Source organism: Scylla paramamosain, chromosome 9 (genome assembly GCF_035594125.1).
Source record: "Scylla paramamosain isolate STU-SP2022 chromosome 9, ASM3559412v1, whole genome shotgun sequence".
Classification (NCBI taxonomy): Eukaryota; Metazoa; Arthropoda; class Malacostraca; order Decapoda; family Portunidae; genus Scylla; species Scylla paramamosain.
Window position 1 is genome coordinate 4,354,305 of NC_087159.1, and position 27,613 is coordinate 4,381,917.

The 27,613-nt window shown below is 37.7% G+C and overlaps 3 protein-coding genes across 6 annotated transcripts in view; 1 reads left to right on the forward strand and 2 right to left on the reverse strand.

Annotated features, from left to right (window-relative positions):
• LOC135103424 (dehydrogenase/reductase SDR family member on chromosome X homolog) lies at positions 1 to 9,292 on the reverse strand. 2 transcript variants are annotated; one of them, XM_064009630.1, is made up of 7 exons: positions 9,180 to 9,292; positions 4,474 to 4,600; positions 4,208 to 4,315; positions 3,709 to 3,882; positions 2,984 to 3,191; positions 2,192 to 2,387; positions 1 to 1,344 (listed from the first exon to the last, which is right to left on the reverse strand). In XM_064009630.1, exons 2-7 carry the CDS (start codon positions 4,592 to 4,594, stop codon positions 1,156 to 1,158), a joined length of 996 nt encoding a protein of 331 aa, XP_063865700.1. In that variant the 5' UTR covers positions 4,595 to 4,600; positions 9,180 to 9,292; the 3' UTR covers positions 1 to 1,155. The 2 variants fall into 2 exon arrangements, with proteins under 2 accessions (XP_063865700.1, XP_063865699.1); XM_064009629.1 differs by lacking the exon at positions 9,180 to 9,292 and adding an exon at positions 5,189 to 5,321.
• Positions 5,639 to 26,910, forward strand: LOC135103423 (evolutionarily conserved signaling intermediate in Toll pathway, mitochondrial-like). Of its 3 annotated transcripts, XR_010270038.1 has the most exons (11): positions 10,195 to 10,332; positions 11,256 to 11,402; positions 12,506 to 12,698; positions 13,238 to 13,370; positions 14,129 to 14,238; positions 14,389 to 14,505; positions 16,085 to 16,189; positions 19,685 to 19,793; positions 20,150 to 20,269; positions 20,745 to 20,975; positions 26,463 to 26,910. XR_010270038.1 is itself a non-coding variant. In XM_064009628.1 (10 exons), exons 2-10 carry the CDS (start codon positions 11,263 to 11,265, stop codon positions 20,906 to 20,908), a joined length of 1,191 nt encoding a protein of 396 aa, XP_063865698.1. In that variant the 5' UTR covers positions 5,639 to 5,959; positions 11,256 to 11,262; the 3' UTR covers positions 20,909 to 21,032. The 3 variants fall into 3 exon arrangements, 2 of the variants coding, with proteins under 2 accessions (XP_063865698.1, XP_063865697.1); XM_064009628.1 differs by lacking the exons at positions 10,195 to 10,332; positions 26,463 to 26,910 and adding an exon at positions 5,639 to 5,959 and having other exon boundaries at positions 20,745 to 21,032; XM_064009627.1 differs by lacking the exon at positions 26,463 to 26,910 and having other exon boundaries at positions 10,110 to 10,332; positions 20,745 to 21,032.
• Positions 21,028 to 27,613, reverse strand: part of LOC135103422 (intraflagellar transport protein 74 homolog) — an 8,930-nt gene continuing 2,344 nt past the window's right edge. Inside the window, exons 6-13 of the mRNA XM_064009626.1 lie at positions 27,303 to 27,499; positions 26,929 to 27,105; positions 26,379 to 26,504; positions 25,827 to 25,928; positions 25,296 to 25,495; positions 24,503 to 24,626; positions 22,815 to 23,039; positions 21,028 to 22,147 (exon numbers count right to left, since the gene is read on the reverse strand). Of these exons, the coding sequence (XP_063865696.1) occupies positions 21,932 to 22,147; positions 22,815 to 23,039; positions 24,503 to 24,626; positions 25,296 to 25,495; positions 25,827 to 25,928; positions 26,379 to 26,504; positions 26,929 to 27,105; positions 27,303 to 27,499 (1,367 nt within the window). The 3' untranslated portion in view covers positions 21,028 to 21,931. The remainder of the gene's footprint in view (positions 22,148 to 22,814; positions 23,040 to 24,502; positions 24,627 to 25,295; positions 25,496 to 25,826; positions 25,929 to 26,378; positions 26,505 to 26,928; positions 27,106 to 27,302; positions 27,500 to 27,613) is intronic.

A 27,613-nucleotide genomic window follows, 5' to 3' on the forward strand; every position in this document is an offset into this window, starting at 1 on the left:
GACCTTGGTTTTCTTTTATTATGTTTTTTCCTTGAATACCCCTTACACACAAAAAAAAAGCCACCTTTTACAAAAAGCACTTTATAAATATATATGATATTTAAATTAATAATATCAGTAGAGGCCATTAGAGTGGACTGAGGAAGAATGAACATGTGTGATAAGGATGAATGGAGAACAACTATGAATGATGCCGCCTCAAAAAGCACGATGGGAGAGTTCTTCCTCATTTATTAAAATCAATTAATCAGGTCAGGTGTCAGATGTCATAAAGGGAATAAACCTATGATGGTGCATCAGGGATTAATCTATTCTGTTGTCACACCATGATGCAAAGAAAGCCATGAAAGATGCACAATTGATCTGACAACTGACAGCTAATGTAGTGAAGAATTGCCCTCCCTCTCCAAGAGGCCTTGACACCCATATATGAGGGAATACTTGTGAATATGCTTATTTGGTAACTTCACTTCTGCTATTCATTCTATGTGTCCAGCACATCTGTCATTTCACATTTAATTCCTTCACCTTTACTAGGGGCATTGCAAAAAAAAACTTTAGAGAATATTCAGTCACAATGCACAGCAAGGGCACAGGAAAAAAAGTATTCTTACACACAGACATTATTATGTATTACATTATCATGTTTTGCACAATGCAACAGACACACATTAAAGATACAATATGACAAACTTAGGAATTCCATTGTCTGTATGTACTAACAGTCACCAGCCTCATCTCAATGACTGCTAACTCCCTTGTCTCTGAGTGTGACTAGTTATGTAACTTGTATTCAACTCCCTATTACCATTTTTTTTTCTGAAATCTTCAGTTCCCATTCATCTAAATCTTTTGACAGGACTCAGAAATAATGATAAGCACAGGAATGTTGAACACAGGAACACATGAGCAATAGACATATTCTAAGGAAAACTGCACATGTTCTTTTATTTCCATTTCTTGCAAGATAACTTTAAGCACACTAAGTACGATTATTTAACTTAAACCTAATATAAATATTAAAGACCACCATCCTGATGTTTACAAAAGCTTTGGTCCCAGTCATATCACATTAACATCATTATGATATAACAGGATTTTATGAAACTAAGGCACCATTTGTATTAAGACATCCATAACCATGAAATTTATCCCTCATACCTTGCCAAATTCCTGAATATCAAGCTGACGACAGGTCAAATCCCACAGTCTGTTTCGGTCATCACTCTTCAAGGCAGCTGCTGCAGGCTGAGTACACTGACAGTTTTCATAGTAGTGACCGCCTTCCTTTACCTCTTGTGATAAGGCCACATACACTACTGTGTCTGACCCTTGGCTGGGTGTCTGATGATACCACAAAATATAATTACCATGAGAGAGAGAGAGAGAGAGAGAGAGAGAGAGAGAGAGAGAGAGAGAGAGAGAGAGAGAGAGAGAGAGAGAGAGAGAGAGAGAGAGAGAGAGAGAAAATCCTTACTATCTTCCTTTGTGCCAATGTTTAAAACTAATTATTACTGCTTTTCATTTTCTATTGTAGTTTAGATTAGAGAAAGGTTGTATTAATGAACAAGTAGTTGGTACTAGTGGCAAATATAAAATATAAAAAAAGTTCTAGATGATAAAACAATAGTGCTTACACTGATGTGAATAAAGGAGATTTGGAAATAAAATGATGGTCAAAGATCTTGGACTTAAGAATTGAGGGTGAGTTACTTGAAATGTTCTTGTCATGTGAATAGATGGATAGTGAAAGCAATGGATATATATATATATATATATATATATATATATATATATATATATATATATATATATATATATATATATATATATATATATATATGCTCATGATGAGGGAAGCAACCAGAGAGTGGCAAAGAAGGCTAAATATAACACCTCTTCAGATGGTTAGCTTATAGGGAAAGAATACGAAAAAGTAAGACTAAAGGATATAAAAAGAAGGTAGGTGATGCTAAGGGCATGAGAGAGAGAGAGAGAGAGAGAGAGAGAGAGAGAGAGAGAGAGAGAATCAACACTGAAATGAGAGAACAGTGTGTTGAAATACCTGAGAAAAAGAAGGGTTGGAAAGATGGAGATTGAATAAGCAAGGTTAAGGACTATAGTTCATGAAATAACCACAATAAATGAAGTTAGAACAATTAGAGACAATAAAATTACTGCTGTAACTTGCCTTGAGAAATGTAGAAGCCAGTCTTGGGAAAGTTTTTGCCCAAGTTACATGCTGGAAAAGTTCAGTGGCTACAACACCAGGGTGCACAGCAAGGGCCAATACTCCTTGCTTGGCCATGCGCTCATTGAGGGTGATGGTAAACATCATCTGGGCCAACTTGCTCTGTGCATAGGCTCGTTGTGGGCTATAGTTCTTTCTGAAATGCCACTGACTGGTAAATCCCCCAAAAGAAAGTCGATAGAAATAATAAAACTGTATATGTATGCATGGCGTGGAGAGACCAAGTACGTTTGAACATCTGATCCATGTGCATAGATAGCTTGTGAGTCTTTCCTTTTCACTTGTACAGGCTCATGGGGTAAGCTGGCTTTTAACTTGGTTTTCAGCAATGTGTGAGAATGTGTATGGGTAGGATACTTTGTCTTAACCATCTTCATGGGAATATCAGCCTGATGTAAAGATAGATATATGTGTGGAGAGAGAGTGAAAAATATATGTACACGTATGATGTAATGGTAATAACATAGTAAACAATAATATGAATAACTCCACTTGAATCACATATTTACATTTATAGCTTAATCAGAAAAATTCATTTGTGTTCACTAGTTCAAGGAATCTAAGCCCAGTTGTCTCAAAGGAAATACATAATTACCTACCATAATTGGTTTAGAATGATATCCTCACTCTGGTAATGCACATTGCTATGAAACAAGTAAAAGCGACATGGAATGTGAGGACTATGCTAATACTTCTTCCTGCCCATCAAGTTAATGTAATATCAAAACTCACTTATTATTGACATCATTGAAGTTGATACCACCCATATAGTGAATGGAGGACGACAAATTGACAACACGGGAAGGCTGGTTTAGGGTGGAACTAGCAGCCAGGTGTGGGGCAAGCAAGTGGCTCAGCAGAAAATGGCCTAGATAGTTGACAGACCAGTGATGCTCATGACCATCCTCTGTGACATTCCATGGCCAAAACATGATGCCCGCTATAAGAAAAAAGCTCTGATAACTTCTCTCCTTTGAAAGTATAGTAATGTGAAGGCATGAAATATGTGACAAATCATGAATAAATTAATTACATCCGGTACTTACTGCTGTGAGAGTTTTGAACTGTGGAATGTCATGCATTTTCTAATAAGTATAATGTTCATTCGTCAATTTAATGTTGGATTGTGTTGATGATGAGTGAAGAGTTAGTAGGGAAAATGTATGTAAGTTAACTTGAAGGTCCAACCAAGACAAGAGGGTCACTTGGAAAGTGTAAGAATAGGTTTAAAGAGAACATGTCTAAAAATTTGTTATCAAATATAGAGCATTTGAACAAGCAAGAAGGGAATGTTTGGAGAGGGAGAAGTGGAAGCTCTTATGACATGGCCATCAACTTGGGGAGATGCTCTCAAAGGGAGCAAAGTATAAAAGAGATACATATATAAATAGATATAATGCAAGGCAAAATATAAAAAGAAGTAAATATTAGCAAACAAATGCTATGTTACACTTTACCATTGTTCACCAGTACATGGAGAGGCATCCCCAGGTTAGTAAATGTTTTAGCAAAGTTGCGAACTGAGGCTAAACTGCAGAGGTCCATCTCAAAGCACTTTACTGTTCCAGTGTTTACTCCTTCTGAACGCAATCTTGACACTGCCTCCTCTATTGACTTCACATCTCTGCCACCTGAGAGATGAATCAACATTAACATAAATGAAGTTCACATTAATCTTCCATGATTTAAGTGCCAGTGTTCTACTAACATAAACAAACAAAAAAAAGTAGTTAAACAAAAATTCCATGAATGAAAATTCAGATACTGACAGTTTCTTTTCCCTTTCTCAAATCTATGCCACTTTTATGTGTAATTTGCTTTTTAATTCATCCAACTACCTACCATTCATACTGATGGCATAACTAATATGCAGCTAGCTACATGAAATTATATATCATTATAATAATTAGGGTCCATCTCACCAATTATTTGTTATGCCAGTTTCTATCCACTTACCAATAATGACAGTCATTTCTAACAGGAGGAATTGACGGACAGTCTGCAAACCAATCCCCCGACCTCCACCAGTTATGACTGCCACTCTCCCTTTCTGGTTTGTGATTCCTATACATATAAAATGGTTACATTTAATCAGTCTCTTGATGCAATGTAGAGATATCATGAGCTTTCATTAAAATCAATAATCATTTTTTATCCAGATATGACGACTTACATCAAACCTAAACTTGCTTCTGTCATCATTTGATCAATGCATCTTATACCTGTTGGTGTCCTATGGGGTACCAGCAGTTCCTTCACCATATACCATGCTCCTAACAAGTACAGCACCAAATAGGTCCATAGAGTTGTAGCCCACTTGTGGATGTAACCTTCAATCCCCATTGTCACCTGTGAACAAACAGAATAGTAATTCAAACCTTATCGTTGTCACTCCCCTATTACACTAAATACTGGTAGAGGTAACACATCTATCAGACTAAAAAAGTCTCCATATTTGTACTTTGAAACTTTCATCCCTTTTCCATAAAGTTCCACCCTTACACATTTTTTTTTTCCTCCATTCTCTGGTTTAACTCTGTGTCTCAGGATTTCCTTGGCTAATCTCTCTCTTTGGATTTACTTTTTCCACCCCACGTCTCCTCTGACAGCTTTCACTGCCACACACCAGTAAACGCCCTACTAATGCTAGTCATGCAGCCACACCTTGGATTGTTGCTTATTTTCACATTATTTTCACTATATTATTATTATAGAACCTGGCTTGAATGGAATAATACGATGCCCTGGAAATCTGTCATACTTAGTAATAATATTCCTGCTAAACCTTACAAGTGGAGGGCCGGTATGACAACCAGAACTCGCTGGCTGTCCTTTACAGTTATCTGACCAAGTTGAGCTATTATCGAATTGTGCTATTATTATTATTAAAACTACAGAGAGCAGCAGTTATTAATGTCATATATGAAAGATACATACTTTACAGATTAATGTGAAGCAACTTGCACATTCCTCCTACTGGTTGACAGCTTCCGCCAAAGCACGCCTGCCACTAGCTTCACAGGTCTATCCCGCAGCCTGCTGCAGAGCAGCGTTGCCAGATTGTTTTGGCCATATTGTACTACACAAGTTGAAATTATTGTACTTCTGGTAAAATTATATATATATATATATATATATATATATATATATATATATATATATATATATATATATATATATATATATATATATATATATATATATATATATATATATATATATATATATAAATTCTGCTGTATTTGGAAAGTAGCAGTTTTGCATAATATTTGGAATAATTACATATGTACGATAATTTTACCAGAAGTACAATAATTTCAACCTGTGTAGTACGAAGATATGGCCAAAACAATCTGGCAACGCTGAGCTGCTGCCTACAAGTTAACCAGTGTGTCGTGTCTATGCGTGGTGTTAGTACGCATCTGTTTCAACTCCCAGCCTGACAGAATTTGTTTTTTTTTATTTTATTTTTTTTATTTTGGTGTAACCACGCCTACACAGTGGCTGCCAAGGCTTACCCATGAGTTAAACCTTCTTTAGTTGGTAATGAGGAAGGCGTGGGCTCTAGCAGTGGACACCCGGAAGGCAGCAGTGGGTGAAAACAAGCAAAATAAGAAAAGTTTGGCTGTGAGAAGGTGCTAGACAGCCAGCCATAGTGACGAGGAGGCAGGAAGGTAGATCACCACCACCATCACCACCACAGGAAAGGTAAGGTCAGGAAGTGTTAGAATAAATTTAGGTAACTTAACGTAACTTTTTAATGAATAACTGAACAATCCACGGTTTTAACTCATTTTAACGCATCTCACCTAACCTCCAGCACAATATATCCCTGTGTCAGCCTCATCTCGTCGCTAAAAACCGTAAAATTTAACTTAATGAAAATGTAAACAATTTGGGCCATCTCTATTTATCAGCCATTATCTATCTTATTTGTGAGTGTTTTAAACCAATACTGTCGCAAAGCGGAGCCACATGACCAAGCTTTAATATCCGCTCGTTAGATATACCTGCTATTACTTAGTTTAAGTTTGGCGAGGGTTTAAATGAGTGAGAAGGGTTGGTCGTCCCCTCCACTGGCCCCCGACCGCCATCTTGGATAAGGCTCCCCAGCCCCCTCCGGTTCCAATATTATTTTGTTTATTTCCTAAGTATTTTATTTCGGCTTGTAGCTAAGATTTTATGGTTTGTAAAAATATTTCGTTGTTTTTTAAGTTATTTGAGCGCGTGTGTTGCGTGAAAAGTGGTGATTTTGGCGTTGTTTTTGTGTAAATAAGGGCCGTTTTCGGCGTATTTTTTTACGGTCTCAAAACTAATTTTTTTTTATTTTAGCCTGTACTAGGTTCTTATTGGTTTTAAAAAATAGTTGGTGTTTTTTTAAATGTGTTGCCGTCCCGCTCAGTGAAATGCGTTCACCGTACACTTGTTTTTATTCGTGATCAACTTCCAATAATATTGATTTTTTTTTCGGTAGATTTTTTATTTGTGCTTGTAGCTCACTTTAAATAGTTTTAGAAAATAGTTCAGATTTTTTAAAGTGTTTTCCGTTATGTTTAAGCCAGAATGTGTGGACATTTGAAATATTTTAAATGGGGTGAAGGTTCCAACAGTTTCCAGATACTTCTTTTTAAATATCTTTAATACTACTGCGTTTTGAAATGTGTTGTTATTTGTGGCATTAGTTAAAATGAGTGGCAAGTCTGAATTTATAAAGCATTCCTGTCTAGCTGCGTTTTTTAGAGGGGTCATTTTCAAAATGAAATACGTACGTACGTAAATAACGGTCTCTGTGACGTCATCAACCCCCAGCCGTGACGTCATAAGCCCTCCCAGCCGTGACTTATCAGAGTGGTACCCCCTAACTCCCTTCCAGTCCCTCCCGGTAAATATTCAGTGTTTTTTTTTTCAAGGTATTTCAAGGTGTGTGTGTGTGTGTGTGTGTGTGTGTGTGTGTGTGTGTGTGTGTGTGTGTTGCCTTATTTTTCGTTGTACAGATGGTGATGCAGTGTGTGTTGTTTTGTTTTTCGTTGTACAGATTGTTATCCAGTGTGTGTGTGTGTGTGTGTTGCCTTATCTTTCGTTGTACAGATGGTGATGCAGTGTGTGTGTGTGTGTGTGTGTGTGTGTGTGTGTGTGTGTGTGTGTGTGTGTGTGTGTGTTGCCTTGTCTTACGTTGTACAGATGCTTATGCAGTGTGTATGTGTGTGTGTGTGTGTTGCCTTGTCTTACGTTGTACAGATGCTTATGCAGTGTGTGTGTGTGTGTGTGTGTGTGTGTGTGTGTGTGTGTGTGTGTGTGTGTGTTGCCTTGTCTTTCGTTGTACAGATTGTTATGCAGTGTGTGTGTGTGTGTGTGTGTGTGTGTGTGTGTGTGTGTGTGGGTGTGTGTGTGTGTGTGTTGCCTTATCTTTCGTTGTACAGATGGTTATGCAGTGTGTGTGTGTGTGTGTGTGTGTGTGTGTGTGTGTGTGTGTGTGTGTGTGTGTGTGTGTGTGTTGCCTTGTCTTACGTTGTACTGATGCTTATGCAGTGTGTGTGTGTGTGTGTGTGTGTGTGTGTGTGTGTGTGTGTGTGTGTATGTGTTGCCTTGTCTTTCGTTGTACTGATGCTTATGCAGTGTGTGTGTGTGTGTGTGTGTGTGTGTGTGTGTTGCCTTATTTTTCGTTGTACAGATGGTGATGCAGTGTGTGTTGCTTTGTTTTTCGTTGTACAGATTGTTATGCAGTGTGTGTGTGTGTGTGTGTGTGTGTGTGTGTGTGTGTGTGTGTGTGTGTTGCCTTATCTTTCGTTGTACAGATGGTGATGCAGTGTGTGTGCATATGTGTGTGTGTGTGTGTGTGTGTGTTGCCTTGTCTTACGTTGTACAGATGCTTATGCAGTGTGTGTGTGTGTGTGTGTGTGTGTGTGTGTGTGTGTTGCCTTGTCTTTCGTTGTACAGATTGTTATGCAGTGTGTGTGTGTGTGTGTGTGTGTTGCCTTATCTTTCGTTGTACAGATGGTTATGCAGTGTGTGTGTGTGTGTGTGTGTGTGTGTGTGTGTGTGTGTGTGTGTGTGTGTGTGTGTGTTGCCTTGTCTTACGTTGTACTGATGCTTATGCAGTGTGTGTGTGTGTGTGTGTGTGTGTGTGTGTTGCCTTGTCTTTCGTTGTACAGATTGTTATGCAGTGTGTGTGTGTGTGTGTGTGTGTGTGCGTGTGTGTTGCCTTGTCTTTCGTTGTACATATGCTTATGCAGTATGTATGTGTGTGTGTGTGTGTGTGTGTGTGTGTGTGTGTGTGTGTGTGTGTGTGTGTGTGTGTGTGTGTTTGTGTGTTGCCTTATCTTTCGTTGTACATATGCTTATGCAGTGTGTGTGTGTGTGTGTGTGTGTGTGTGTGTTGAAAATGTACGCGCGCGCGCGCGCGTACATTTTCAGTTTGTTAACTGCCTAAATAATAAATCGTTTATTATTATTATTATTATTATTATTATTATTATTATTATTATTATTATTATTATTATTATTATTACACACACACACACACCTGTAGTTCAAGAGATTAGGTTAAGTTTGCTTAAACACACACACACACACACACACACACACACACACACACACACACACACACACACACACACACACACACACACACACACACACACACACGTACATTTTCAGTTTGTTAACTGCCTAAATAATAAACCGTTTATTATTATTATTATTATTATTATTATTATTATTATTATTATTATTATTATTACACATACACACCTGTAGTTCAAGAGATTAGGTTAAGTTTGCTTAAACACACACACACACACACACACATTATCTAGAGAGAGAAAAAAAAATACGAATAAGAAAAAAATGCTTACACTTAGATTACGCACAAACACACACACACACACACACACACACACACACACACACAACACAAACACACACACACCTGTAATCAAAGAGGGTACCACGGGGCTTCTTGTTCTTCCTCGCTAGCATTGGGTTGACCTTCCCAGTCCGAAAATCGAAGGAGGAAAGGTCAACAGTGTCACCGAGGTAACGGGTCAACTGGGGCTTGCTTCGGAACTTCTTGCCATTGGGGCTGAGAGAGAGAGAGAGAGAGAGAGAGAGAGAGAGAGAGAGAGAGAGAGAGAGAGAGAGAGTTTTGTAATTTTTTTAATAATTTCGTAGATTTTTGCTGTTTTGGTTTTATTTGTCAGAGAGAGAGAGAGGGAGGGAAACATAAACACAAACACACACTTACCTGTAATAATACACATCTACTTTACCGCAAGTCAGCCCAGTTTTCCTCAGCACTTCTCTTTTCCAGCCGTGCGGGAGGGCAGAATACTCATAGCGCCTTTTTTTCTATCTGCACCGACATCTTGTGAGGGCGAGGGAGAGGGAGAGCGAGGGAGTCTGTGAACAAGTAACAATGAAGAAATTACTGGCGGAGTCTCTCTCTCTCTCTCTCTCTCTCTCTCTCTCTCTCTCTCTCTCTCTCTCTCTCTCTCTCTCTGCATTACCTGATATTGATAACATTAATTTTCACTCAAATTATTGTATATTTCATAAAAATATCGTACGAATTCCCAAATTATCGTATTATCGTATGAGTCCCATTGTACATCGTACACGGGCAAAAATTATCGTACGTCTGGCAACGCTGCTGCTGCGGCTGCGCCTCGCATGCGGGTTCACTACATATAATAAATTGCTCAGAAAAGTCTTGTTGATGAATCCAAACATGTAATTTTTATAATATTATATGTTGAGTATGGTATGTATATGAGTGTGGCACTATTGTCGAGAGAGAAAGAGATGCACACAATTAGCACAGCCTGCACTAATACAACCAGGCAAACCTTTACCCCATCACACACACACACACACACTAAGCATGTCTAGCGACGTAAAAGTCTACTTAATCATCTGGTTTTAAAGTGTTGGCAAACAAATATTTACTTCTTACACAACACGAGGATGTGTCGGTGGAAGTAACGGACCGCGGTGAGGACCGCACACAAATCATAACAACAAACACCAGCACGAGTAACGCACATCAGCTGATTTCAGATAGACCCTCACACCAGCTGGGTCTGGTGAGTCATCGCTCTTATTACTGCCAAGGACACTCACCTCTCACCTTTATGGCCATATTAGATATGATAACCAAATAGAAATATTGTGAAATATTTGCTTTAGTTAACTCTACCGGCTATTAGTACAGCCGAAATGGTTCCCCTGCCCTTGGGCTCTCAATATCTTGCTTCTTGGCTGACTTTTTGGGGAGTCATTATGGGGAAATTTGGGTTTAGTATAGCGCACTCTCCAGATACTCAGTCCATGCTTATTTTGTCGCTTTCATAGGGAAATCTTATCAATGGCTGCTCCTTATGTATTCTATTGCTGCCACCACTGGGGGCTCTTCGCTCCTCATGGACCATTGCTTCTAGGTACTTACATGAAGTTTATGAAATTGTAGGTTAAATTGGGAAGCATAATGTCACTGATTTTTGCACCCAGCACTTGAAAGCTCCAAATTCCCACTAGATCTCAAAGTTTGCCGTGAACAGAGAAAAAAAAAAAGATTGGGATGCGTCTCAAAAAGTAACATTTACCATTTAATTTCCTAACATTCTTAAGTGTCTGGTCACGAGATGAATGTCTGGTGGTTAGGAGATTGTAAGTAACTGTTTAGGGATTGTACATAGCACTTATATGATATGATGTAGCTGTTACAGGATATGGAGATGAAGCAAAGGAGGCACAGGATGGATCTGCCTACTAAAATTCTGTTTGATGAAACTGTTGAGACACCAACATGAATTGCATCTGCATGTCTCATGTTTTGAAATACTGAGAAACTCATCATGAAAAGAAGCAACACATTGAATCTTTGTACATTCTCCTTGGACATGATTAATATGCAAGAGTATCTTGGTTTTTCTTCAATTTAATTGTATGCATTTTGATCATAGTTGTAATATATCGTGTTTCTCAGATATTAATCTCATCTTTTCAGGCTCAAGATGTCGGCACCAGCATCATTATATAGAGTGTTGAGTAGAGTTGTCATTTCCAGCAGCAGTTGTAGAGCAAGTTTATCTAGCGCTGCATCACAGAAACATAGTAAAAGGAATTTGACATCATCCACTCCTCACTCAGCAAGGTAACAACTATGATAACAGGGAGCATGTTAATTTGGTTTCCAGCTCTCTGTCTATCTATCTATATATATATATATATATATATATATATATATATATATATATATATATATATATATATATATATATATATATATATATATAATTTTCTTTAAGGGTGGAAATAGAGCTTTGTTGCGGGGAGAGCAAACCTTGAATATATGCAATAAGAATTAATTATTATTTATTTACTTGTTTGTAAATCAATCAATCAGTGCTGGGGCTCTCAACCTTTTGCAAGCTGGGCAACCACCCCCTCCCCCCCCCAAAAAAAAAAAGGTGGTTTAATGCATTTTGGGGCCCCCTCCTCCTTGCACCACCTGCTCAACCCCCTCCCAACTATGTCACCATAGATAGAAAGATAGAATCAGATTGATAAATAGATAAGTAACCCTTGGCTGCATCTCCTTTGTAGCCAGTGAATGTGATTTTCTGGGATTTTCTCCCCTCCCATCCTGTGCTTGTGCCCCCCAAGGAGAGTGTAGATTCCCACTGAGGGGGATGCACCACCCTGGTTGAAAAGCATTGAATTAATGTATGATGATTTTCTTGGGAGATGGGATGCTTCTGAGTCTTTCAGTAGAGTGATTAAATGTGAAATGAAAATACATAAGATGCCTTTTTTTTTGCACTGATTTACTGAGAGAAAAGAGGAATCCGAGATGTATAGAATCAAGGCTTAATGAAAAGAATTTGAGGTTTTTAATATTTTATTTTTATTTATTTTTTATTCTTTTTAAAGCTTGTTGCACATTAGGGGAAGAGGATGAGTTTTACCCTTTTTACTATATGGGAATCTTAATCCTTATATATATATATATATATATATATATATATATATATATATATATATATATATATATATATATATATATATATATATATATATATATGTATGTATGTATGTATGTATGTATGTATATATATATATATATATATATATATATATATATATATATATATATATATATATATATATATATATATATATATATATGTAACTGAAATGATCCATCATTTATGTACATGACAACTGAATCAGTGTTCCAAACCTCTGTGTCCCCAGGAAGGAGGATCCCTTGGAGGAAACATCATTGACAATACGGAGCTTATTTGACTCAAAGGAGCGGAACAAAGGGACCTTTGTGGCAGCTTGTGATATCTTCATGAAGAGGGGCCCACACCGTCGTGGCCATGTGGAGTTCATCTATAGTGCCCTCAAGCTTATGGAAGATTATGGGGTGCATAAAGATTTGGAGGTGATAATCCTGACTCCTTACTCTTCAAGAAGATTATTGAACTTGTGAAGTTGGAGATTTAAATACACTCAGTCAGAAGTCACAGTTGTGAGATAAGAATTTAATGTCTGTCATGTAATGCTTGTATCCATAGGTAGAACATGTACTTGGTTAGCTGCTTGAGGGTGGGTTGGGCTGTGAAAGATGAAACAAAACAAAATTACTATTTTTACAAGTTCTGTTTTTCTGTGCATATACTGGAATGAGATACTTCTTGAAGAGAAGTAGCCCAGACAAGACCAGTCTTGTCTCATAAATCTTTTTTCTATAAAAATTGGTGAGTTTTTGTTTATTCTCACTAGAAAATAATGAAATGTTGGCTAGTTTCAATGAACATCAGAATGATCTGCATTTTCCTTCTTTTGTTAATTGCAAGAAACAAGGTTATTATAATGTTTATCAACACATATTTTTGTATACTATGTTATTTTCAGCTGAATGTTGAAAGAGATAAAATATGTTTGTATATAATGGAAACATTAAACATGGATGCATTTCAGGTGTATAAAAGGCTACTGAATTTGATGCCCAAAGGGAAGATGGTTCCCACAAACATCTTCCAAATTGAGTTCATGCACTACCCAAAGCAGCAGCAGTGTGCCATCGACTGCCTTGAACAAATGGAGATGAATGGTGATACTTTCATTTATTTATTTATTTTATTTTTTTCGCAAACTATGATTGATTGTTTCTCAGAGTTGAAGGTATTTTGATGACACCTATTGATTAAGGCTTAGCAATATTTTATGCTGAACTATTATGGAATCTTAAGAAAACAAGAACAGGAAGATGAATAGGCTATGTTATAAGTAGAGATAATATGACAAAGTACAATGTTGGATGCTTCATGTAAGTAAAAATCATCTGATTCAGCTTTCATGTCAGTCATCTTATTTATAATGTTAGTGAGTTAATATGTACAAAAATCAGTTATGTGATTACTTACAAAAATAACTTGTCATCTCAGACTCTACAGTAAGACACATATATGTTTATTAATTTAATTCTGAATTTATTAATCTATTAATTGTTATTCATATTTCTTGCTGAAGTATAAAGCATTTCATCTTTTTGCTCACATCATTAACTCTCATAGATTACAACATGTGATAAAACTACAATGAGTATAAATTCACTTATTTTCCAGTTTCATGAAGCGTGTGGCATGCATCCATCATTGATACTTGCAAAATAACAAATTTCACTTTATGTGAATTTATTCTTTTATGCAAAAAAATGCTTTTTATGTAGATATTTGTATATAGAAGTACATATTACATAGCAAATTCTTATATTTGTACAAATAGAAATATGTTGAGAGGAAGAACTGCTCCAAAAAAGTGTGTATTTGAAAATGAGTAATGTAGGTAATCTTTTAACATTTGATACAGGAGTCATGCCAGACACTGAGATGGAGCATATTCTGAGGAACCTGTTTGGGAAGATGAGTCACCCAGTGCGCAAGTTTGGACGCATGATGTACTGGATGCCAAAGTTCAAGGTCAGATATAGATCTGTTGCATTTTGTTGTTCAGTTTCACTGCAATAGCAAAGAGTTAAACTGGGTGGATATGAAAGTCTTGAGGTAATGATTTGTTATACAGAATAACAAAGAAATGTGTCCCGTGCTGAACTCTTCTTTAAACCACAGAATGCCTCACCATGGATTCTCCCTCAAGTCGTTCCCAATGATGCCTTTGAGTTGGCAAAGATGGCAGTGGAACGCATGTGCACAGTTGATCCTTCCTCCTCCATTACAATATATCAGGTAATCTTTTAAGTCTTGTTATAGGAATTATATTTATTATTTCATTTAGTTTTCACAGATTTCATGTTAAAATCACATAGATATATCATTAAAAACATTTAAGAACATAAGAAATAAGGGAAGCTGCAAGAAGCGACCAGGCTTACACGTGGCAGTCCCTGTATGAAACACACCTACCTATTTCCATCTGCTATCCCCATCCATAAACTTGTCTAATCTTCTCTTAAAGCTCTCTAGTGTCCTAGCACTAACTACATGATTACTGAGTCTGTTCCACTCATCTACCACTCTATTTGAGAACCAATTTTTTCCTATCTCCTTCCTAAACCTAAATTTTTCAAGCTTGAACCCATTATTTCTTGTTCTACCCTGGTTGCTGATCCTAAGAATTTTGCTTACATCTCCCTTGTTATAACCCTTATACCACTTAAAGACTTCTATCAGGTCCCCTCTTAACCTGCGTCTCTAAAGAATGTAAATTTAACAGCTTCAACCTCGCCTCGTAAGGAATACTCCTCATCAGATAAACTGAGTGTTTACTAGAGAAATGGACACTGTAGCAGAATTTAGCAATAATGTTAGTTGCTTACACGTAAATGTGGGACTTTTTCCTCTTGTGTTGAAATGTATTGTCCTATCTCAGTTTTTCATATACTATTCATAGTAAAAAAGCTATGATGAAAGTATAGAAAATGACAATAATGAGCATAGCTTTCACATGAAGGGATCAATTAACTTGTGCTAAAACTCAGATGATCCTCCAGTAACTGCAGTTTCATGAAGGTGCAACCTTGTATTCTGACACATTCTTATGCATTTGTTGACATGAAATGAAATCACCAAAAAATGAAAAGATAATGTTGGCAAGACATGGATGTATTAGTTGATTGGGGTGAAGAGCATTCATCTTCTTGATGTAATATGTATGATTTAGTGATGGTTATTGAAGGTGAGAACCATTTGATATATGCTCGTTGCCTCACATTGCTTGTAACTTCAGGAGCGAATATCAAACCTCTGATATTCTTGTTGACCTACTAATTGTAAGTGATTGCTGCCATCAAAAGGTGCGGTTGCATGCTGCTGTTCCATCAAGCTTCATTGTTACTCTGAATGTGTTGTTTATCAGTCTCCTCTGTTCTTCACCCTCACTTGACTTCCTGACAATACTAATTCCCTGATAGTCTTCTTAGTCTTCTGAAAATCTGCAGTGCCACTTAGCTTTCAGACACATTGTAAAATATGGTTTTGAAGCAGTTCATTCCCCAAGATCATCAGTGCTACATTATAAGTTGTTAAGGTGGTCCACAAACTCATGACCCTGAGTAGTTTATTGTGACCACTCATAGAGTCATCCACTCTCTGACAGTGTCCTTGAAATGGCCCATATGAATAATGAAAATACATAGTTGTTATATTTCAGCCTTCTTATGAAAGCAAAAAATGGGAAACTTAGTTTCATGTCCTTTGAACAATCACCAGTGACTATTAACTTTTGCTTTGTTGATTATCTTACATTTCATATATTTTCCTTTATAGTGCTTATTCATCTATTTTCACACTTATCCTTCTTCCTTAGACCAGTGAAGTAGAAGATGCACTGGAGGACACTTGGATTGTTAGTGGTCAGAGCACAGTGCAGCAGGAACTCCTGGAGAAACACCCACCTGGGGAATCTATTAAGGTGAACATCCCTGTTCTTATTGTAATGTAGAAATAATAACAATAAATCTATAAATAAAGGATGCATATATATGTATTCTTAAGGATTCTTAAACAGAATTTGTAACTTTATTCTTGCAAAAGATTTTGATATTTTGGAATTGGTCATTGTCCCAAGACTACTTTAAGATTTTTTGTTTTTTTATGTAGGAGGGACACTGGCCAAGGGTAACAAAAATCCAGTAAAAAAAAAAACCCACTGAGATGCCAGCCCCATAAAAGGTCCAAAGCAGTAGTCAAAAAATTGAAGGATAAGTGTCTTCAAACCTCCCTCTTGAAAGAATTCATGTCATAGGAAGTTGGAAATACAGAAGCAGGCAGGGAGTTCCAGAGTTTACCAGAGAAAGGGATGAATGATTGAGAATACTGGTTAACTCTTGCATTAGAGAGATGGACAGAATAGGGGTAAGAGAAAGAAGAAAGTCTTGTGCAGCGAGGCCATGGGAGGAAGGGAGGCATGCAGTTAGCAAGATCAGAAGAGCAGTTAGCATGAAAATAGTGGTAGAAGACAGCTAGAGATGCAACATTGCAGCAATGAGAGAGAAGCTGAAGACAGTCAGTTAGAGGAGAGGAGTTGATGAGATAAAAAGCTTTTGATTTCACCCTTTCCAGAAGAGTGGTATGAGTGGAACCCCCCAGACATGTGAAGCATACTCCATACATGGATGGATAAGGCCCTTGTACAGGCTTAGCAGCTGGGGGGGGGGGTAAGAAAAACTGGTGGAGATGTCTCAGAACGCCTAACTTCATAGAAACTGTTTTAGCTAGAGATGAGATGTGAAGTTTCCAGTTCAGATTATAAGTAAAGGACAGACTGAGGATATTCAGTGTAGAAGAGGGGGACAGTTGAGTGTCACTGAAGAAGATGGGATAGTTGTCTGGAAGGTTGTGTCAAGTTGATAGATGAAGGAATTGAGTTTCGAGGCATTGAACAATACTAAGTTTGCTCTCCCCCAATCAGAAATTTTAGAAAGATCAGAAGTCAGGTGTCCTGTGGCTTTCCTGCGTGAAATGTTTACTTCCTGAAGGGTTGGACGTCTATGAAAAGACGTGGGAAAGTGCAGGTTGGTATTATCAGCGTAGGAGTGGATAGGACAAGAAGTTTGGCTTAGAAGGTCATTGATGAATAATAAGAAGGGAGAGGGTGACAGGACAGAACCCTGAGGAACACCACTGTTAATAGATTTAGGAGAAGAACAGTGACCATCTACCACAGCAGCAATAGAACAGTCAGAAAGGAAACTTGAGGTGAAGTTACAGAGAGAAGGATAGAAGCTGTAGGAGGGTAGTTTGGAAATCAAAGCTTTGTGCCAGACTCTATCAAAAGCTTTTGATATATCCAAGGCAACAGCAAAAGTTTCACCAAAATCTCTAAAAGAGGATGACCAAGACTCAGTAAGGAAAGCCAGAAGATCACCAGTAGAGTGACCTTGACAGAACCCATACTGGCGATCAGATAGAAGGTTGTTAAGTGATAGATGTTTAAGAATCTTCCTGTTGAGGATATATTCAAAAACTTTAGATAGGCAGGAAATTAAAGCAATAGGATACTAGTTTGAAGGATTAGAACAGTCACCCTTTTTAGGAACTGGCTGAATGTAGGCAAACTTCCAGCAAGAAAGAAAGGTAGATGTTGACAGACTGAGCTGAAAAAATTTGACTAAGTAAGGTGCAAGCATGGAGGCACAGTTTCTGAGGGACCCCATCAGGTCCATAAGCCTTCCAAGGGTTTAGGCCAGCAAGGGCATGGAAAACATCATTGTGAAGAATTTTAATAAGTAACATGAAGTAGTCAGAGGGTGGAGGAGAGGGAGGAACAAACACTGAATTGTCCAGGATAGTTTTTAGCAAAGGTTTGAGCAAAGAGTTCAGCTTTAGAGATAGATGTGATAGCATTGGTGCCATCTGGTTGAAATAAAGGAGGGAAAGAAGTTATTGGAGATATTTTTGGCTAGATGCCATAAGTCACAATGGGAGTTAGATCTTGAAAGATTTTGACACTTTCTGTTAATGAAGGAGTTTTTGGCTAGCTGGAGAACAGACTTGGCATGGTTCCAGGCAGAAATATAAAGTGAATGAGATTCTGGTGATGGAAGGCTTAAGTACCTTTTGTGGGCCACCTCTCTATTATGTATAGCACAAGAACAAGCTGTGTTAAACCAAGGTTTGGAAGGTTTAGGTTTAGATCGAGAAAAAGAGTGAGGAATGTATACCTCCATGCCAGACACTATTACCTCTGTTATGCGCTTGACACACAAAGATGGGTCTCTTACGTGGAAGCAGTAGTCATTCCAAGGAAAATCAGCAAAATACTTCCTCAGGTTCCCCTAACTAGCAGAGGCAAAATGCCAGAGGCACCTTCGCTTAGGGAGATCCTGAGGAGGGATTGGAGCGACAGGGCAAGATACAGATATGAGAATGTGATCGGAGGAGCCTAATGGAGAAGAGAGGGTAACAGCATAAGCAGAAGGATTAGATGTCAGGAAAAGGTCAAGAATGTCGGGCATATCTCCAAGACAGTCAGGAATACGAGTAGGGTGTTGCACCAATTGCTCTAGGTTGTGGAGGATAGCAAAGTTGAAGGCTAGTTCACCAGGATGGTCAGTGAAGGGAGAGGAAAGCCAAAGCTGGTGGTGAACATTGAAGTCTCCAAGAATGGAGATCTCTGCCAAAGGGAAGGGAGTCAGAATGTGCTCCACTTTGGAAGTCAAGTAGTCAAAGAATTTCTTATAGTCAGAGGAGTTAGGTGAGAGGTATACAGCACAGATAAATTTAGTTTGAGAGTGACTCTGTAGTTGTAGCCATATGGTGAAAACTCGGAAGATTCAAGAGCGTGGGCACGAGAGCAGGTTAAGTCATTGCACACATAAACGCAGCATCCAGCTTTGGATCGAAAATGAGGATAGAGAAAGTAGGAAGGAACAGAAAAGGGGCTACTGTCAGTTGCTTCAGACACCTGAGTTTCAGTGAGGAAAAGAAGATGAGGTTTAGAAGAGGAAAGGTGGTGTTCTACAGATTGAAAATTAGATCTTAGACTGCGAATGTTGCAGAATTTAATAAAGAAAAGTTGAGGGGGGTGTCAAGACACTTAGGGTCACTGTCAGAAGGCCAGTCCAACCTGGGGACATTTGTGGTCCCCTCCCCAGATGGGGACACCAAGGCTGGTGTAGGAGTCGTCATGATAATATTGAAATTTTGAGTGAAGGGTGTGTGTGCTTGTAGTTTTGTGTGGAGGAAGAGAGTTGTCATTAGAGGGCAGGCTGTGATTGGATCCTTGTGTTGTGAGACACAAAGGGAAACGTTCAATGAGGTCACAGCTGGGTTTAATGATAAGTTCACAGCACCCCCTGATCCAGTGCTTCAGACCTCACTGGGAGTAATTATCGTTTCAGCAGGTGCCTATTGCTTCCTCCTCAAATGTGATTGCATGTGTCAAAAGTGAATTTTTGTTTTACAGGTGGAAGGGCCCTTCAGGATACATCTGCGTAACAAGTCTGTTGGTTACTTTGTCCTTCGGGCAGAAGCCAAACCTAAGCCTCCTCCACCTTCCAGAGCAGTTATTGATGGTTAGTGGTAAATGTGATGTGTGTTTGTCATCAGCATAGCCAAGAGAAGAGGCACTCTTCTTAATGTAGATCAAAGTTGATTTTGCCTAGTCATGTGTCATCATATCATTACTGGTGAAATAGGATGGATAGAAGACTGAGCGTATGGATAGAAACTAATGGAGACTTTTATAAAGGCCCCTTCCTTTAGAGAGCTCCAAGGAGGAATTATCAGAGTGGATTAGGTTAGGATACAGTAATGTATGAAAATTAGATGAAATACACATATGATATTTACTTTTTAGTTGCTATATGTTATTGCAGTTGGCTAAGAGTGAAGGAATTTAATAGACTGCTTTCATTTTCATGTGAAATAGATGTTGGTTCCATCAAGTCTTGGTTTACTGGTGAGCTAGAACCTGAGGAGACATTGTTGACCCAGCCCTGCAGTGTGCATGAGCAGGAAGATGGAACAATCCTTGCTTTGTGTGTCACAGGTAATACTCGAACACACTCCAGCACATATTTCTTTTATGCTCTGATTTTTTTCTTTTTTTCAAGGAAAGATCTTGCAATGGAGTGTAATTTTAGTTTAAATGTAAGGACATTTACTGCACAGTACTTTCCTCCAGGAGTAGCTACTCTCTTTATTTTTTTTATTTATTTATTTTTATTTATTTATTTTTTATTTATTTATTTTTTTTTTTTTGTGTGTGTGTGGGGGGGCGGGGGCAGCCAGTTATAACATGGAAATGGGAATATTAATAATAATGGTAGATATAAATGGTTGTATTACTTATTTCACAGAATCAATCTTCCATGACTATTATGGCCATTTCCTTAACTCTTGCAATCTCTTAATGTATTTTGTTTTTTAAATTTGTAATCTTATCTCAAGAGGTGTGGGGAATGGTGTAGATAAGGATGATTGCACAGTTTCCCAAGTAATTTGAAGCTTGGAAATCTCAACAGGAACGTCAGGCCGGGACTCCCTACTCTCATGGATCCGCCTGCTGGAGAAAAGCAATCCTTGTCTGGCCAGGATCCCTGTACTCTTCACACAAGCTAGTCCTATTGGTGAGGTGATAACCGTAGAGCCAGAAAAGCATCACGATGAAATTACTGCAGCTACTTAACTCAGAAACTGAGAACAAGAGTAATAGAGAAGTTGCATACCACTGTATAGAGCTCAGGAGTGTAAAGGTTAGTTTATTACCACACATGTAATATATATCTATAAAATAAAATAAGGTGATTTATTATTTTCACTTTAATTTATTCATTTTAGAAAAAATTGGTTTTAAAAGTCTTATAAATAATCATGACTGAATAGGGAGATAATTTTCATTGTCATTATCGTTACAGTTTCTCATACCTGCAAGTGCTTGGTCCTATGATAATGAAAATTTATCATAATTCATAAGTAATAACTTCACTATTTAATTTTCTATCTATGTCTCTGTATACCAAGTCAGCATCACCTTTAAGAGATGAAAAGATAAAACAGTTGGTCTATATGCATACTTCATGACCACATTCATTGGCATTCCTTCACATCTTTAGTGTGGAGACATGGTGATCCCATCACCCACCACTTTGCAACATTTTGTGGTGCTGTCAACCTGGGTGATTAACCATATAGAGAGCTTTTTCTTTTAAATGTGAATAATGAATAGTAGATACTAGTAGATGAAAAGCAATGGCTGCATGATTGTGATAACTGAGTGGCAATCTCTTGAATCAGAGTTAATACCACACCATGTGGACTTCATATATAACACTCACAGGAGGGAGGCACCATTACTAATAGCCATTTATTTTTGCTGGCAGAGACTGGATGTTTATTGCAGTTCAACAGAGCATATACAATCAAAGAAAAAACTGTTTTCTTTGTGAAATCTAATTATGAAAAGTGACAGTATTCTTTCAATGTGATAACAATTTCTTTAGTAATATAGTAATGTCACTAACATTCTTGTCTCTTAGACAACTACTCCAGCAAAAAAACATTAAATTCTATGTTGCACCACCTGTGCTGTGTTTCTGTTTACATAAACAAATTACCATGTACAATTGCAAATACCCATAGCACCACATCTTCAAAAAGTGTCATCATTTTCAACTCAAAATTTCACAAATAACTTACAGAACACAAAAATTCATGTAAGGGAGGATCCACTCAACACCACTTCTTGTAGAGCATGGTTGTATTCTTGCACTAACTTCATGGCTTGAGTCTTCACTGGCAAATAATTGGACTCTGCCCTGCGTTGTGCCACAAACTCACGCAGGCTGAAGTTAGTTTGTTCCAGATGACTCCATTTCTTTTCTAGGTTGGTTAATTGTGTATGAGTCTCATTTTCATGTAACTGGTTCTGAAAAATTTAATTCATGTGTTATGCAGAGAATGAAGAGATATTTCTAGGATATTGCTCATCAATGGAAATTGATGAGCAAGCAAACATTTGTCCTCACTTTGAACTATTTAGGTATCCCTTTGTTTTCTCTCATTCAAGGCTGTCTTACAGGTAAAACGAAGTAAGCTGGACTGATGTCTGACTTCAACTGACTTAGTGAACTACATGTATAGGCTGCACAAAACTGCAGAGAATTGGCCTAAATTTATTCAAATGAAACAATAATTGTTGAGACATACAGTCATTCGTGTGATACCTCACAATCCTGCAAAAGTACCCTTTGGGTATTGTATTAATTTTGCTTTTCATGTTCTAGTATGTTTTTCATGACTACATATAAAATTGTGGCAACTCCTACATTTGGACCTATCATGAGTGTGTCAATACCTTCAGGCTTGATTTGTGAACAAGCAGAAAATATTCAGTGGGAATCAGTGTGGCAAAAATAATTATGAGATCGTAATTTGTGGGCTAAAATGCTATACAGATACTTGGAAAATTAAAATTTCATATGTGTAGAAAAATATTTGATAATTAAAATTTAATGAAGATTGACAGAAAATAAATGAATTTTTTTTTTTTTTTGTGTACAGAATACAGTAGCAATTATAGTAGTGTTCCTTACCTTAAGAGTAGACACTGCAGTATTTATTTCCCGCAAAGACTGTGTAATGGAAGTTTTCTTGGTTTCTAGTTGCTCTTTTTCCTGTGCCAACTGTCTACGCCGCTCATCAGCTCTGGCTTTCAGTCCATCTAAGTCAGAATACTCATTTATCTCTTGGGTCATCTTGGCCAGTTTTTCCTTTAGATCCTCCATTTCTTTCTGCACTTTTGTCTCCAGTGCCTCTATCTGTGAATTTTGTCCATTTTTCAAGTTATCATCTTATTTGTAATATTAACTATGGAATTGTGGGATTATAATTAACCACTGCATATAAAAGTTACTTTAAATACTTAATATTTTGAGCAAATTACCTTTTACACTTCAGGTATTCAGTCAATTCTATATATGAATCAGTTGAATAACAGATGATTCTCTTAGACTTCACTTTTGCTATTTATTGGATTGGAAATAAATTGTGAAAAAAATCTGAACCAGGTGTTTACAGTGCAGAAAATTTAATTCCAACAAGTAAATCTTAAAAGTTATTAAATTTTCCTGTGCAAACAATTATTTTCTTCATTTACCAAAGACAGAGCTGGGGGATTTGCTATGGTGTGGAAAAACTGCCAGATTCACCAGCTGAATGAATTTTACACATAAAAGTTGGTCAACTGGAGAAAAATCTTTACGCCATTTGTGTGTTATCACACCAACTAAAAAAATATTAAGAACATTTTTAGCCACCATCATCAAACAGAGAGCAAGAAATATGGCAAAACAAGCTAAATACTATGCACATTATCTCAGGTCTGGGATGTATCATCACCTTGGGACGAATACTATTTTTTCCTCTCTATATGACCTTATTAAATAAATCCATTTAAATTATATAGTTAACATACTCGTATATAAATACTGGTATATATGAAAAAAACAACCATGTTTTGATGCCAGATCCTAGTGGGACACTGGTGAAGATTGTTTGTTGACATCATGTCTCCCAACAGCTTCCCTAAGTTGCTGCTTGTCTGTTTACATCCTTTCTCCCAATGTCTTCCCCGAGTTGCCACTTTCTTCTTTGGAAATACAACCCATCCCTTCACACCTTGGTTTTTCTTTCCTGATATATTTTTACAATCAACCACAACACATGTATAGATTGGGGTTTTACAACAGCACTACAAATTCATATCTCCAACCTCAAGTTTGCAGGGTGTTTTGGAGAAGTCAGCTTGTCTAATATTGGCCAGTCATTTCATCTCTATGTGGTTTCGGCTGTCACAATATCCAGTCAGCATAAATGATACTTGCCCAACTCTTTTGTGGGATTTGTCAGATAAAACATTAGTCCTTGTAGAAACCAGAGGAAAATGTTTCAAACTAAATATGTAGCAGGAGACTAGAAATAAATGTGAAAATATTGAGAGCCTAGTTGTGAGTATTTACCTTATAATAACAGTTCTGTAGAATGGGCATCACCAGGTCCCACGGATAATGTTAGCATAAACACTTAGGATCAATGCTTTGTAACATTTGAGTTAAATGTATCAAGATGCATTATGAGAGGCAGTTTTAAAATGTGCTTCTCCAGAGAACTGTGGGAATGCTAACCAACTCCTACATTAAAACAGCCGGTGATCACCAGCAACTCAACCCATAGCGAATCCCCCAATTACTTGATAGACTTGCACAATGAATGAGTGACAAACCTTTTGGAGGTTGGCCTGGAGGTTGAGGTTCTCACTCTTGAGACCCTCCTCTGTGAACTTGGACTTCTCCAACTCACCTTCTTTAAAGGCCAGATCAGACCTCATGATTTCAAACTCACTGGAGCTGAAATAATAATGACTTCATGGAATATAGGTCTTATGTTTATGACATGAAGCACTCTCTACATTTGACATTCTGTATGTGTGTGTGTCAGGGAGAGAGTGTACCTGTCTATATACCAGGTTTCAATCCTGGCTGGAGAACATACAACCAGGCTTGGTTGCTGATGGTTGCTGATTACATATCTCCCCTGCATCATTCAGCCTCACTCCACAATACCCTTATCACCTCTCATTCTGTCCACCTTACTAATGTAAGAGTTATCCAGTATCTTCACTCTTTCATTTCCTTCACAGGTAACATCTGAAACTTTATCCCTAATTGAGTTTTCTATCGTTCTATTACTTACACTTGGGTCAATAGGGGAATATCAAGACATTCCCAGACTCAGTTGGCCAACCCAACTGGGACTCTTTCTACATGACCTACTCTCTCATGGGCAGTAACCTTTTTTTTTTCCATGAAGGTTACAAACATTAACAAATCAGATTGTACTACTAATAATACAAATTTAGCCAAAAGGAAAAGTAAAATAGTGGTAGTGACAGTAACAAACCTTTATGTAAAAAGAAAGTGGTGTGAAAGTTTTCCTAGTATTTGTAACAATGGCAAACTTTTAGTAAAAATTAGTAACAGTTTACGATGTAGACAGCGAGGGACAAAGAAAAATACCTTGGTAGTTGTTTTAAGTGGGCCAGGTGTCGTGAGAGCTTTCCCAGAAGAGCCACATTGTTATTCTCCAGTACCTCCAGGCGACTCAACTCCTCCTTCTTGCTTGCTTCAAAGGTGGCCAGAAAGTTGTCCATTGTTTCCTCTCTTTTCCTTAGTTCTCGGTATTTCTGACTTCTTTCGCTCTTGTTCTCATCCAGTTCCTGCTCAAGAATCAGTTTGGTAATCAGAGCAAATTTCTCACTGTTGTCCACTAGTACTCACTAACTCTCCCTCCTTAGTAATCTTTTAATGTAATCCACTCCACTTGTCTGGGAGGATGCCACATTTAAAAGAAATTTTTAACTCATTATTACTGTACATCTTTCATCAAAAGGAACTTTATTTCATAATGGTGAATTCAGCGCTGCTTTTTTAGTGGGAAAATAACTTAAAAAGAGAATTTTTTTTTTTTTTATCACATCACTTCAGCATATATTCAAAGTCATGAATTCCTTTCATTACTGTCAGCAATATCCTATTGTGTAGCCTGACCTGGTCCAGTTGCTGACATTCATCCTGTAGCTGCCGAATCTGCTCCTGTACTTCACTTATTTGTCGCTCCATTGTGGCAATTTCAGAGTTATCCTCTTTAACCTGGGAAAATATACCTTTTACTGTACACACATACTGAAGTACATTTCTTTGTAATCAGTTTTGCACATGTATAATTGCATTTTGAGTATAATCTATTATGATTGATTTTATAACATCTTATTTTCTAGTAGACACAACATATCAAGAAAGAAGTGAAAATGTAAAACTTCCATGCGAATAATGGGTAGATGTCTTTGATAACATAGAGGCCTCCTGGGAACATAAGCATTGATTCCCCCATGAATCTTGGATAGTGATATCCAAACTTGAGAAAATAAAAATATAAATATGAACCATTTCAAATGAATATTATTATGATTAAGAATAAAGATTGTTACATGTCCTGTGTGTGTGTGTGTGTGTGTGTGTGTGTGTGTGTGTGTGTGTATGCACACCAGTCATATCTTTCAACAAGATATTGTCACTTTCTTCCTGCATCACCAGATTCACCTGCTGCAGAAGTCTTTCCCTCTCCTCCTTAGGGGTGCCTCTTTGCTGGTTCTGTGTTATTATCTCATTTTTCTTCTCCTGTAGCTCTGCCAACCGACCATACAGCACCACTGCCTCCTGCTTCACCTGGTGAACACATCAAGTCCAAGACACTTCTCAGTACTAGCATTAATTCCAATGTAAAAGGAACTTTCATTTGTACTGTAATATTGAGTCAACCCATTTTCTATATTCTGACAACAAAACCAGCTGGCTCAATAAATGACAACTGAAAATATTGAAAATGAAAAGTGCCTGATAAAGCTGGAAAAGACATCCAATAATGTGAAGCATTTAAAATATTCTTTTATAATGGTTGTAATTATGGAGACCATATCTCTTTAACACATCTGGATCATTAGTTGCTATTTGACAGCCTCTTCTGGCTCATTTGGATATCCCTTGTTGAGATGTATGTACAAGTAATGGCTATATTTTCTATTCCCACCATTTCAGAAGTTTTTACTCACTGTGCATAAAAGAATACAGTTTCTCACAACTGCTCACTCACCTTGGAAGTAGCCAGTTCATCTTCAAGTGCAGCCTTGCGGGCATCAAGGGAATCCAGTTCATGTTGCATGATGTCAAGGTGCTGAAGGAGGGATGTGTTGGCAGCACGCACATTCAGGTACTTCTGGCGTAGGTTTGGCTGCATGGCCTCCACTAGACTTTCTCCTGCATGACGTTCCTTGGGTGCAAAAAGACTACAGTTCAATGTAAAAAGTAACAGACAAAACAATATGAATATTATATGAAGAGTGAGAAACTATTTTCTGAAAATAAGATAACAAGGAGCAACTGTTGAATGAACAAGATGAAACATCCACAAGTGATTTGAACATGTAAGAAAGGGAAGAATAGAGATGAATCACTCAATCTCCTCACCTCCTCAATTTCATTCTCAAGCTGCCTCATGGTGGCCTCAAGGTCTTGCTTGCGAGTAAATAGAACATCCAACTTCTCAGCCTCCTCCTGGTTGGATTGGCGCCGCTCCTTGGTCTCCATATCTACCTCATCACGCTCAGTATCAGTGTTGATGAGATCCACAAGAAGGTTGTAGTCAGCCAGTCCTCCTTGCAACTCTAGTGAAAATAAATATGAAGTAAAGACAGAGATGTAACAAGACAGAATGATGTGTGATATAATAAGAGAGTGATGCATGATGTCAGTTAATTTAAAAGTGTATAAATGAGCTA